This window comes from Bombus flavifrons, chromosome 14 (assembly GCF_040668555.2).
Source record: "Bombus flavifrons isolate JBK064 chromosome 14, iyBomFlav1_principal, whole genome shotgun sequence".
Lineage (NCBI taxonomy): Eukaryota > Metazoa > Arthropoda > Insecta > Hymenoptera > Apidae > Bombus > Bombus flavifrons.
Genome location: NC_138455.1, coordinates 7,848,714 through 7,862,902, shown reverse-complemented (window position 1 = coordinate 7,862,902; position 14,189 = coordinate 7,848,714). Strand labels below are relative to the sequence as shown.

The following is a 14,189-nucleotide window of genomic DNA, read 5'->3' as shown; positions in this document are numbered from 1 at the left end:
TGTCTTTAACCCCTAAAAATTATGCATCATGCAAAAATAGATAACTATTTAATACAGGAAAATAAGCTCCAATGACATTGATTTTAATGTATGCTATAGAGAATAGTAGTCATTGGTACTGACTTCTCTATACCGAATAAGTACCAAAAAATTAAATAAAAAATTGTATTTTTTACAAAAAGCAACATTTTACACAGGAAGTCCGTGCCAATACTTTTGTTCATCGGCGTATATCAAGGGATGAGGTTCATCGATCATGGTAGCAAAACCACCTTCCTTTTTGCCTGGTGGAAATTTGTTCCGGAGAAAAGAACATTCGAATCGATTTCCTTTCTCCTCTTTCTACCGTTTTCCCCTCCTCTGAAGACACGTTATTCGTGTTGCCAGTTCCTTTCTTCTCGCCACGTCATTTTCTTCAACTACATACCATGACGTTTCTGAATCCCCGACACGTTCCCCATTGCAGAAGGGTAAGTGAATGTTTACCGTGAGTCATCGTCTATTCACGGCCCTCCTTTCTTCGTTACCGATAAAAATCCGCGGTATAAATAGATAAGAGCAATTAATCGCAAATCGAGCCGCGTCAGCGCCGCGCAAACGTTCGACTTCCAAGTATGTAATGAGACTCTGCAAAGGGTCGAGATGAAGAGCCAGAGATGGCGAGCCAGAGATGAGGAATCTTCGTTATACAAAATTTGCTAAACCTAAGTAACTCATAGTTGGGAAGATCGTAACTCAAGATACGATACATCTATATTTTGTTAGATATACAATACACAAATGACTTATAAGATCACTTGATCTCGACCTCTTCTGTTTTCACAGTCACGTGACATTATATCGATTACAAAATCATAACTCTGAAGCGGTAGAAGAAATAAAATGATGAAAGATGGATAGAAATTTCATTACGCAAACTTAAATCGTTTCAAGTGGTTCGTCGCTGTATGGTGTATGTGATTTTTGTAAGATGAGACGTTTTAAAAGCATGTTAACGTTATTTCTATTTTTCTGCGTTGAACTATATTCTAGTACACTAATTTTAAAATCATAATTTTTTGGCGTAAGTAACTTAATACCTTTTAGAGCGAATAAAAAGCAACTTCGATTGGTTTATAAAAAAGTCCAATTCAATAAAGTGAATGAGATCACGACAGTTTCGATCAATGACAAGAATTCGTGCACTCTATTTTTACAATTACGTGAAAATGAAACTCCACGATATTATATATAACCAATCAAACGCTGCGTTCCTTTAATCAGCTTCTGATCTCTGCAGACTTGTTCGTCGCGACGCAATTATCCACGCTCCCGGAACACGATCCTCCAATTCCCTGTTCTGCGTTCGCGTCCTTTGATCTTGCGCATCATTTTTTCCCCGGCGCACTTTGTTCGAGACGCGATTCGTGGGCGTTGCGGGGCGATAGCGCAAAAAGAAAAAGAGAAGATCAAGAAGAGGAGGAAGAAAGGCCGGGAGTGTGCGCGAGAGTAACGGATACGCGAAGACAGAAGAAGCATTCATGGAACGACGACACGTGTTTCCTCGCGAGTCCCCTAGCAAGAACATCATCCACGAGAGCGAATCGTCTCGAGCAGCGCGAAACTTGGGTAATTGAACGCGAAATTTCCTTGTAAACGAACCGAGAAACGAACAGCCTCGTGGGAAAGTCGCCTTTTCCTTGGGAACTTCTTCTTCTCTTGGCTTTTCTTTCTCCTGGATCGAATAAATCTTTCTTCTGTTGATCGTCGATTGTACTTCAAATTTATCGTCTTGTTAGAAATTCACTTCAAATTACGACAATAATAGTAATTTATCGATATAAACGACATAAATGCTCTGCTACAAAAAGTGTGGAACGACAACAGCAAAAGATAACAACAAAAAGGAAATAGGAAGAAAAAGCAAACAAGGGCAAATATAAAATAGACAACATGATAGATAAAAGATAGGAGTGGAAAATACTGATTCGTGAGGCAGTTCATAGCTACGTACAACGATAGGAGGAATTATATTCTAACGAATTTACATATTTTGTACTATACTAAGAATCTCGTAAATATTTCTTCCTTGTATTTTTAATAAAACTGCTACAGAGAAATCTAGAGAATCTTCTGATAGGAATTTTTAAGATTAAAAAACTTAGCATGAACCGTAATAATCAAACGCAAAATTGATATCAGCGTCGTCCTCTTCCTGTAGATTCCAAGTATTCCAATTACTGTCTCTGTTCTCAAACTTGAACAACAAGAACTCTACGAAGAATTCTTGTTTAAATCTCCACCAAGTCTGATAGCTTCTACAACGTCTTCTTGTCGATTGTCACTCTCGATTGTTCCTCTTCTTCATTGTCGAAGCTAACAATAGGCTTTGTCACTCGTCGGACAATCCTCGGCTGTTTATCGCATAATTTTCCGGTTGGAAAACGCTGCATCGATCGATCGACCGAAAAAATAATAACCAAGCGCGAAGTAAGAGAAAATCAGAGGAAATGTTGTTCTCTTTACGTAGGTTCCCGCTAAAAGTTCAACCGTACGTAATTTCTATAAAATATCACATATTCGATCAAAGTAATCTTCGTATCATTCGATGCACTTTCTCGGCGATTATCTAACTTCATTATTCCAGATTTGAAAGAACTGTCAGTTTTACAATTCAAAAATTCTTAGTTACGGTCTCTTCATTTACGGATTCTTTCAAAATAATGTATACATTAAAAAATTGTCTAGGTGTGATCTTCCACAAATGCTAAATTTTCATTTCCCATAATTTCTACGTTAGTCTCGCCGAATTTAAATTCATAAGAAAGTCACATGAACGTTTTAATTATCCGTGATGATCAATATTTTCATTATGAATCTTTTTGAAGTGTTCAATACACACCCTTTATAACGAATTTCCTTTTTAGTAGTTTTCTTCTTCTTTAATAAATCTCTTCTTTTCAGTTATCAGTGTGGTTGATAATAGACGGTATGACGAAGTTTAATGAGTGATATTATCAAATTTAATCTTCAGAAAACCATCTTTTCCATACGTACAAACTTAATCTCGACGATGCAAAATGTCTCACGGAAGGAAGTACAGAAAGGAGGATTAAATAAAGATTATTAAATGTGCGAGGTAAGGGGACGAAAAGCTAGATAACAAATGATTCGCCTCAAAGACGATCGTCATGTTTTCCATGTGAAGATTGATGAGCAGAAGGAAGGGTACAGCTCGGCCATTTTGCTTCCCTACCCTTTCTACGCATATTTTAATCCTCGAATCGCTAGTTTTTCCACTTCGGTATAAAAAGCTCAATGTCGGATTAGAATCAAACGGAACGTGCCTTGAAATAATTAATGAACCTCTTTCCGCTTATTCGACCAGAGAATAATGTATACTTAAATGCATCTTTCACAGAGGAATATATTAACATACTTATTATGTTGTAACGTATAAAGTGTTCGATTCTTAAAGATTCGTACTTTACTGAATTCTAACTTGGGAAGTATACGTTTATATATTTGTAAGCGTTAAAAAATCCGAACTTTATGTAAAGGAGAAAATTCTCAGCTCTGAAACGATATCCAATGATGCTTCTATAAATACAAAAGTATTTATTGGCAAGAAAAAATAGTTTTAAGGAGTTGATATAATAACATGTTACAAGTAGACGTTTATTCATTTATGAGAAATTTAAATGTATCAAAATTTATAAGATGCACATAATGTATACACACGGAAGTAAAGAACTGTTATAATATTTAGAGAGAGAGTAAGACAAATCTCGATTTAAGCTCTGCTTCTTTAGTGGTATTCACGAAAACCTGATTTTGTATAACATCCGCGATATAGTTATAATCTATGCAACATTATAATCGATGAAACGCCTGTATCGGTTTCGTGGATGTATTTTCTGCCCCAGATTGTGAACATATTAAAACATTTCTCTTACCAATTATCCTACTATACTACATATACAACAGGCAAGTAAAACCATCACAAAATATCTAAAGATTCATTTCTGCGTAACATCAGGAATATGTAAAATTTTATTTTTATCTTTACATATCACGCGCATTCTGTTTCACGCATTTAAATTTCCCATGAATGCATAACGATAGTGTCTAATAACAACCCATCAAAGTGTAATATGTTGCAATCTAATATCTGAACATTCTAAACGTTCAAACTGCAACGAGGTCACACCCGGTAACTGTTTATTTCCAAACACAATACTCGATCGTTGAGGGAATGGCCCGCGGCGTGACCCACGAAAAATCGTGGAAAACTGGGAAAGGAGAGACGCGTCTTGAAAAGAGCCCCCTTGCAGAGAAACGAAGGGACTAAGGAAGCTTCGTGTCCCCCCTGAAGTCTTTTCACGACTTTCTCCAGCAGGCGTTCTTGCCACCCATTGTGCAGGGATTGTGAAAAGTCAAAACTAACCGTTAGCTAGCGACTCGTACGGTTCGTAGACTTTTAAATCGGCGCGTTTCACATGGCCAGAAAGAACTGGATGGAAAAGGTGGTCCTAATAGAGTATGGATAAAAGCCGAGAATTCATTAGGAGAGTTGCTAGACGTTAATGTAAAGGGTTTAGGACGCGTGGTTAGTCCTGAATCTCTCATCGTTGCAGAGGAACCACTTGGTGCAAACATAGTCCCGCGAAAAAAAGAACGGCCCCTCGTAAGCGTACCTAACGGGTTCGTCGCGTAATTACTACTAACGAACCGTTTGTTTCGCTCGACGAGACACACGGTGACTCACAGGTGTGCTTTTAGTATCGAGGTACCCGGCGCCAAAGCGCACCGAGATTACATAATAGCCGACGTAACGATTCGCGAACGTTGCACCGAGATATTCCGTTGCGCACCGAAACAATGATCTTCGGTAGTTGCTCGTTAACGATTACAATAGTTAATAATAATTTAATATTCGACGGTATTAAAGCCTTCTTCGCGGAGATTAGAAGCTATGGAGGTAAGTGATTTAAAATGTTTTTTATCGTGTATCATGTTATCGTAGATTCTTTTTTAACTACAGTTTAATTTTTGCGCTGCTATTGTTGTACCGTGGATTTTTACGCATTTATGGGAAATTTGAACATGCGGAATGTAGAGATGTATATAACGAAATATCCAGAGTATTTTATAATGTTATAGTAACTGACTAGAAAATATTATATAACGACCTGCATAAAGAGTTACGTTAAAGAGGAAAGATTATACTTTTTTATTCTCGAATTGAATTCTTTCGAAACTGGGTGGAGAGGTATAAGACGATTTCTTTGAATTAAAAATTTTAGCGAAGTCAAATTTAAATCATTCTGTTTGGTTCATTTTACTGTACAAATGGTGTTATATCACCATATTATGTTGCGATTGGACAGACTAGAAACTTATTTGATTCATTTTGCGTTAAATGGTATTACTAAAATATTGCTAAATTATATTACGAAGGAACGTAAACGGAATGTCAATGGAAATCGATGTCGTTTTCTGATTTTGACCAGCAAAACCTTAATGACCGGTTCTCATTAGCGGTATGCAGCAATAGTCGGAACTGATGTTCACTGATGCATTTCAGTTCGAGGGACCAATTATTATGACAGTGTTTTTAGAGAGGGTAGACTATGACGGTTACGAAAGTCTTATTAATAGCGGTTCGTATAACAGCAGGATAATCGGTGAAGCAATGCACCGTGTTTTGAGGCAGTGCTTGTGAGAAAATGAAGATAAATACCGACCCAATTCGATCGTATTAATCATGGGAAAACGTTAGGTTTCGTAACGAGAATGATGAAGAGGAAGGTATGCCCGAAGAGAAACAGTAGCGCTGGTTCATGAACTAGCTGGATTATACTGTCACGGTTAACTCTGCGCACCAGAAAGTAACAGCACGCAATAACGGTGACCGTTTTTATTATAACTTGCTTGTTTTATCTTCCGTACGACTCGCATGACGACTGTCAATGCATATGGTTCCCACCTCCGCTTCCTGGTTCCTAGCGGAGCTTCCGGTCTCGTGACAGCCCGTCCTGGTCCACCGCTCGTTCCGTCCCAACATTACAGCTTCGCCACTTTCACGTCGCATTTCACCTCCGAGTGATGCAGACTTCCTTCCTCGTGAACTACCGGTTTGCGGTCGCGCTCAAATCACCGAAAGAAGTCAGAGAAACACAACTTTGACTCGCTCGTTAACGCTTATCGGCGACGCGACATTGGCGCCACGTGACTGTTGACTAGTAGCAATAATAATATAAGACGTGGAAGATTGCGCGGTATAATTAGATAGAAGGTTATTTTATTATGTAATACGTGCAAAGATAAGTTGGAAATGTGCAACAGAATTTTGCCAATGGAGCTTTGTTTCTAAGCCAGTCGAGTTTGAAATCCTGTCAACGTGAACACGTGGACTTTGAAACGTTTTGACTGAATGTACGACTGGACGACTGGTAAATTAATGTACCCGTGAAAGTAAGTTAAACATATAGGATAAATTTGTTGTTTAGGGCTTTATTTTTTAGGAAAGTACGTTTGAACTTGTTTAGTTAAAAATTGGCGCGACATCGATGAATTTTCGAGTACAATTTTCTAGGCTTCAAACGAATGTATTTTATTATAGATTTCCAATTTATTTTTGGATGAAAAATAACCTTCTGCAGATTATACGTACGTTCTTGTATTATCAATTCTTCTTTTTCTACCTTTCTAATAATTCAAGTTATTCTATGAACACGATAGAAATCATACTTTATTCCCTCTTGACGTGAAAGTTACGTTCTAAACTAATCAAAAGCTATAGTGTTCAGAAAGATCCTCATTACCTAACATTAAAATCCCTAACTATTCCAGAAATATTATTTACGTTTAGACTTGATTCAATTCCCAATGTTAATTTAATACAAGGGACTCCACGTGGATGCATTGAAAAATAAGAAAAAAAGAAAAACGTGAGGAAAACCGAGGGCGTTCACGCCGGCGATTCATCAGTGAATAAATAATTCATGGTGTTTGCGGGGACAGGACCATGGCGGTAAAAACGTCTGGGGCCCTGTTTAACCAGGATGACGTTCCGGGACTGACAGGAGGCAGATGAGCGTGAAAGAACAAGGTGAAAAATGGAGGACTGTTAAACAGGATTTTCGATGTTGACCGAGGCAACGGAAAACGAGGACGGTACTTCCTGAGGGAAGCACGGAAGCTTCGTTTCTTTGATCTTCGTGGGACCGACGGACTCCGTTCGACTGTCGAAGAGACACTTTTCTTATTTTTTCTATTGTATAGAAGTCGAGAATTAGGTCTCGGTTTAAAGTCTCTATCAAATTATTGTAGCTCGAGTTTGGACGATTCGATATCTGATGCAGCATTATTAAATCCTATATAGCTAACAATTATAAATACTATACACAATTAATTACGTAATGAATAATTACATAATTCAATAATGTTTTAAATAATTTCAAATTGAAAAATTCTGTGACAAAAATTCCTAATGTAACGAATTACAATATCTGTAACTTCATTTTCTTTTACAAGTCACAAATATCAGAAATTTTCGAAGGACACTGTATTCCAAGAAAAGGATCGACTTTCTAAAATCACGGATGCAAACTCAAAGATCAAAGGCATACCTCCCACAGTTGTGCTTCGAAAAGAATAAGTTAACGGTATCGATTTTTGAAAGAGTCACCCGGTATACGTGACAGTCATGCGTTATCCTAGGATCTGAGGAAATAAACGGTTTCCTGAGTGAAACGTGCCACTGTGGTGTGGGCCAGCCACGAGGGACAGATAAAACATACGCCGAGGCACGTTTAAGCCTCTTCCACGCAAAGAACCAACCAATGCAATGCTTCAGCATTTCCGTATGTTCATAAATATTCATACATCTTTGTATTAAGAGTTCGTGAATGGAAAAAGGGACTGTCCTTGAACAAATGTCATAAGAGAAGAATATCCAACTTCACATATCTCTCTCTTCATCGAATCGAAGAATCATATTTGTCAAATCAAAGATCTGTTACCGTTCAATTTTGGTTGATTAAGCGATACCTGAACGACGGGTGTTTGATCGGGATCTTCAACTCGCTGAGATAAGGCAAGAGGACTTACTGGTTTGTGTATATTCTCGTTGAAGAACTTTTAGATCAACAGGATGCGGGTCTATAGGAGGATTGCCTTATTTATGAACCATTCACAACTGCCTAGCGTATATACTAGTTCTCAAATTTAATGGACCGTGAGAGAAAGAGAGAGGATGCTGACTCTCTAGGATTCTTTAATTCGAAACATGTTTTCTGCCCTCGAAATACTACCATTTGAATAGAAAGATATATTATACATATATATCGATCATAAACATTTACGTAGATTCTTTAAATTTGGTGCATTACAGAGAAGATTATTTTAGTTGTATTTTTGCATCAAATTTTGTTTTAATTTAACGCAATAATTGAACGATTTTAAAAGTCAATAATCAATTTCATGTTATCAAAACCCACCTTTTTGTGAGTTTTAAGATAAAATATACGTTTCTGCGTCATATTGAACATTTTAAAAACGATGTTGCGATATTAAATCGAAATGAAAATTTCTTTTCCGAATAAAACGGATACATAAAATGTAAGAAGTGTATACAGACATTTGTGGCTGACTGTATACACAATTTCTTGGTTCAAAAGGTTTCATAAATGAATCTCTTCGGGCAGAAAATACGATTCGCCGATTTCCCGCCTCAAACAGATGTTTCTTCGCTTTTGAGCTACCAATAAAAAGAAACACTCTGGCTATAATTTTCTGTTTGCAAGATGGACGCCTAAAAACCGAAGTCAACGATGATTCACACGTTTCGTAATTCCGTTCCTGGAAAATCACACGTAGTCCGTAATTGTATCCGACAAATAGACTGACCTTGAAAGCAGCGTGTGATTCACCGTTGCAGAAATGTTTCGGACCAAGCGATTCGGAACCGTGCTTCAGCTGGAGCGAGATTAGAAAATTCGTTCCAGAAACGGCAGCGTAGCTCGGAGCTGCTTTCATTTTCCATTTTCATGCGAGCGAAACTCCGTTGGCTTAGTTTTCCATCGACGTTTAGTAGTGGAGAATACGATCGATCATGGCGACACTTTCGCGATAATGACGTGCTCAATCTCTCGCGGAATAGGTCCAAAAACGGTCGAGGATTTGCTACACACGAGACACTACAGCGTCCTGATAGGTAGACCTGTCACTTCGTAATAATTTACAGACATCATGTAGTAATTTGTGCCAGTATAATTTATGCGGACGCCGCGTGCAGTTTTCCACAGTCGTTGGAGCGAGAAGAACAACCACAGAACTCGCGTTACGATTTTTAATTCGCATTTTATCGATGTAATACCGAGTGACGGGAAAATACTGCAATTGAAAGTTTTGACGTAATTTTTGTGTAAAAGATGTTGAATTCTATTAAATATTTCGAAATGAACAACTTGAACAGTTGAATGATAATTCTACTCGAACTGAACAACTAAAGTTAACGACTGAGTGAAAAATAATTTCCTATCGTTTCAAACTGCTCCGAATTCTAAAAAAAGACATCAATTTAATATCCGGACGTAATATTATCTCTTGAAAGCTATCTATTAGATTAATTTATCATGGATACAATGTTACCCCAGTACGATATTTTTATTCTAGAAATCAATAAATCCAATACTCTATTATTACCCAATATTAAATGAAAAGCAAAAAAGTGATTGTTTGCGAAGGTTATAAATAACATCGCGGCAATTCTATTAGGAGACGACAATATTCAAACAAAAATGGCATGGAGTGAAATTTCACCCCTGATAGCTTCTGTCGAAGGCTAAGCAAGGTATAAATATCCATCGATGTAGAGTTTAAAAAAGGGTAGAAATCCATCACATTTATACCTATTCCACTCACGAAATTCGCAAAGGGTGAAATTTCACCCGTCATAGCTTAAAGTACCCATAGGACATAAATATTCATCAGATCAATCACAACCTCCGCAGAATTTAAAATAGAAAAATACTCAACAATGACTTTTATTTCATTCACGATGTGAGATTTTAGAACTTTATAGATTTGTATAATTACATAGACGATATATAGTATAATATTTACAACTCTATATCTTCTACATTCGCAGAATTCCACACATATTCTTCTGTTAGCAAGGTGATGCACTTACACCACTCTCGAAGCTATATTGCCGACGTAATTTATTAAATTGTGCAGTTCTATACTCTGTAAGGTAAAAAGCATTAAAAATGTTTTGTGTCATCATGGGTGTTTCCCCGACGTTTCTATCTTTAGCAGCGGCAATCGATGCGAATATGGAAATGATCGCGGACTATTCGGTGACCATCAGCTGGTTTCCGTGGAAACCAGGTGGGGGCGTGTGTCGTAGGTCGTCGAGCGTAGGCTGGTCGTCGAATTCATCCGTGTGGACGTACACCAAGCGGTCAGGAATGCAGGTGAAGGATTTCCACGTAGTTTCTCTGCGCCAATTTACTTCCTTATTGGGCTGAAAAATGTCTGGAATCCTGTCCATCGCGTCCTTCCCGATATTTTACCCGTGAACGTCCTTCGCTCGTGATAAGGAATTCCTCACGGAAGGTTAATGGATGTACTTAGCCGATGACTCGTTTTCCAACCACTTTGTGCACCTTCTCGTGTTACTCTGCGCCGAGTGTTCAATATAATAGGCGAGATAATACAATCGAACCGGGACAACTCGAAAATTTCTATACAACAATTTTGTAGCTGTGAAAACTCTACAAATCGAAATATGTTTAAACGTTATCTCGAATCATCTGTCGAGTTTAGATACATTATTTTAACTCTGTGATTCGGATTCACACAAGAAACTTAGGTTTACTTTAATAAACATCAAATCAGTATAACTTGTGACTCAAATTCACAATCAAACTTTAATCACCGTTACCTCAAAGTGATAGGAATATGGACATCTATATGTCTTACAATGAAAAATTATATATTAACCTACACCTACTATAACATTCATGTAAGAGGAAACACGAATATATGTTATAATCTATCATAATAACTAGCAGCAATAGAAAGAGTTTGATTCGATCAATCTAGCCGTCGAATAAAGAAGAAATGTTAAAAAATTACTTTAAAAAGCATTGCAAAATAATTCAAGCATATTTAGATTTATTGTTTCTCTAACAATCTGGACCAATTATCATTTTCTGTATAAAACCAGCGAATACCTCAATACCTATAAACAAAGCTGTATATACATACGTGTATGTAGAAGGTTCCCTATTGGCGTCGCGTCGTAAAATTGGAAGACGTCGACGACAAGGGTGTAGCAGGAATCCCGGCGTCTATTTCTATCTTATGGCTGAAATAGTCATTATGGTCGACGAAACGTGGGTGTGTTTAGGTACTGTTTCCGACGGTAATTGGCCGGGGAAAGGGGAGATGAACCGTAAAGAGAGAAAGCACCTAGGGTGCTTGCGATACGTATAGACCCATCCTCGCTCCTACGCCGTTCAATTGAATGACGTCAATCTTTTGATTACCTAAGCTTACGCGATTCATCCGCCCGCGTTCGGGCGGAGAAAAAGCTCGAAACATATTATTAAATTGAAGTCGCAGTCAACCGACGAATCAAAGGGAATGTCAACTGAACGCATTGACAACTTTCAGATAAATTATGCACGGTCGAAAGGGTACTTTTAATTAGATATGATTGGGGCGAAAGGCCACCGCATACATCCGCAAGTACTGCACGAACAATCAGTATAATTCGAATCACTTTGGGCTGTGGCACTGATTGATCCGTATTAAGAGTCTAATTTTCTTTTTTCTCTCTCGTTTGTTCCAGGCGAACTGTACGTGGAGGACCTAGGTGAGAGGCGGATCGTATCCATCAGAATGGGATGGCTTTGGGTCGAGGGTACTCCCAGGCTCCCGTTGAGGGCATTGAACCTACGACAAGCAGCACCCAGCCTATGTCAACCGCACGCACTGGCTCTTGGGTTCACACTCAGCAACTCGCAGGGCCACACTCTCGCCACTTTTTGGGTAACTTCTCAGTTTTTTTATTGGCTACTGAACTTAGAGGCAGAGAAATTATTTTTTGATATCAATCTTAACGATCTTTAACCTTTGGAGGGTATTAGAAGTTTTAAGACATGTCAGGGGAAAGTTAATTTATGTCCATGTGGAGCTTCCATGGCACTCTCACAAAAACCTGAATCAGTATCTAATTGCTTCACTTACAGTCACTGAATATTACTCGTTAAAATTATTCTTTTATTTAAAAACAAATTGTTAGCTTTGTACAAAAATTCTATTTTTGGAAAAACTTATGTTTTACGAACACTGGACGTCCTAGGTTAAAGATATTTATCAGCAAACATGTTAGCGATCAGTTCAAACTACTGTAGGTACAGTATAAAATATATCTAAATATGTCATACATATTTAATTATAATTAAAGTAGAAATGACAAAATGAGATAGATGCACGTAATTATATCTTATGGTTATACCTATCTCAATAAAAGTACACATTAATATCAGAATAAGAATGTGATACCGGTCATTTTGATTAGTTTGACAGCTTTAACGTTAAAAATCGGAGGCTTGACTCTCTTTTGACGTTAGATGTTAACTGATTCGAATCAGTGTTTCAAGATTTCGACCTTTTTGTCGGTATGTAATTCGAGGCATAACAGTATCAGGAACCTGGACGTGAAAGAAAGAAGAAGTGGACAGGCGAGATAGAATAATTCGCCGCAACACGCAATGTAATTACATGTAAATGGCTTTTATCCGTGGCACGATCCGTTTCCTCGCCCGCAAACACTTTCTCGTCTTGGTCAAAGCTCCTGTTTTGCTAAACGCCGCAATTTCTAATTACGCTCTGCCAACGTCTGCAGCTCGATTTCTATCTAGTTATACAATCCTACCATCTATCTCGACTCTTGGTTTATCAAAAGTTTCGATTCATTTGAATTTCTGTGCTAATTATCTGTATCCAGCAGTGTATTTTCTTTGACTTTAATTGAAATTCAAGTTCAAATGGCTGAAAATGTATTTTATGAATATATTATACATGTGTTATAGGAAGCATTTTGAAATTTCATTAACGCTGTTAGGAGACACGTTTATGTATATTTCCAGATTGCTTCTACTGTTAATGAAATGCCATTCTTCCATTGTAAGTATACAAATACCTTCATGAGTCACTGTAGATGAACCTCTCAGAAACTAAATTAATCAATTCTTGTAAATTTGCCAATTTATTATCCAGATACATGATTAATGTGCAATTGTATAAATGTCATTTATTTCTTAGGAATTGAACATTAATCGTGTAGCTATGTAATGAAATTGAGAAATTCATAAAAAATTGAGTTTATCAAGGTTTTGAAAGGAACCAATGAAAAATTCATAAAGGTCGATTGATAAGATAAGCAAGAGACGCGAAGGACGCGAGCAGGTGACGTAACTCGTACCCGTACGGGGTGCGGAAGGTAATAAGGTCAGTAGGCAAGGTCAAAATCCGCCGGAGCGATCACGACGATAAGCGGACGCGTGGGAGATCCGCGCGCCACTCTCCCATGACCCGGCATTGTCAAGGAGTCCCACCATCCTCCTTTCCTGGCAAACGAGTTCCTTCGCCTCGTTACCTTACTGACTCAAAGGACGTTCGCGCGGTCATCCAGCGGCGTCTCGCTCGGAGCAACAAAGCCTGAGTCGCCATTCACAGATCTTAATAATAGCCTGTAATTGAGTTTACAATCGGCTAACAGGCTCCTAACGTCGGTTTCCTTGAATATTTCAAGAATAATTATATAGTAGCGAGGGTTCTCTAAGACCCATTAAACGAATGACATAGGACGTGGCTAGAATTTCGATCGCCACATTAGAATGAGAAACATGAAGTATGAACGAGGAAAAGGGAAAGATTCGTCAACTGAACACCATTCGTTAACACTAGTAAAACGACTCAAGTGCATAAATATCCCTCTCACATTTTATAATACCATGTACAAAACATCAAAGGTATAGTCTATAATATTCAATGAATGCAACGTCAAAAGTGAACTCTTTATATGAAGTATTGAAAGTATACTTTTTATAGCATTCGATGTATAAAGCAAATCATTGTTTAGGTTCTATCTCTTCAAATGTATGGACAAAAATATGAATTTTCACAAA

At 37.8% G+C, this 14,189-nt stretch overlaps 1 protein-coding gene across 1 annotated transcript in view; it reads left to right on the top strand.

Annotated features, from left to right (window-relative positions):
• Positions 1 to 14,189, top strand: part of LOC138186758 (uncharacterized) — a 50,544-nt gene that overhangs the window by 29,817 nt on the left and 6,538 nt on the right. The window contains exon 2 of the mRNA XM_069126903.1: positions 11,846 to 12,045. Coding sequence (XP_068983004.1) covers positions 11,846 to 12,045 — 200 coding nt within the window. The remainder of the gene's footprint in view (positions 1 to 11,845; positions 12,046 to 14,189) is intronic.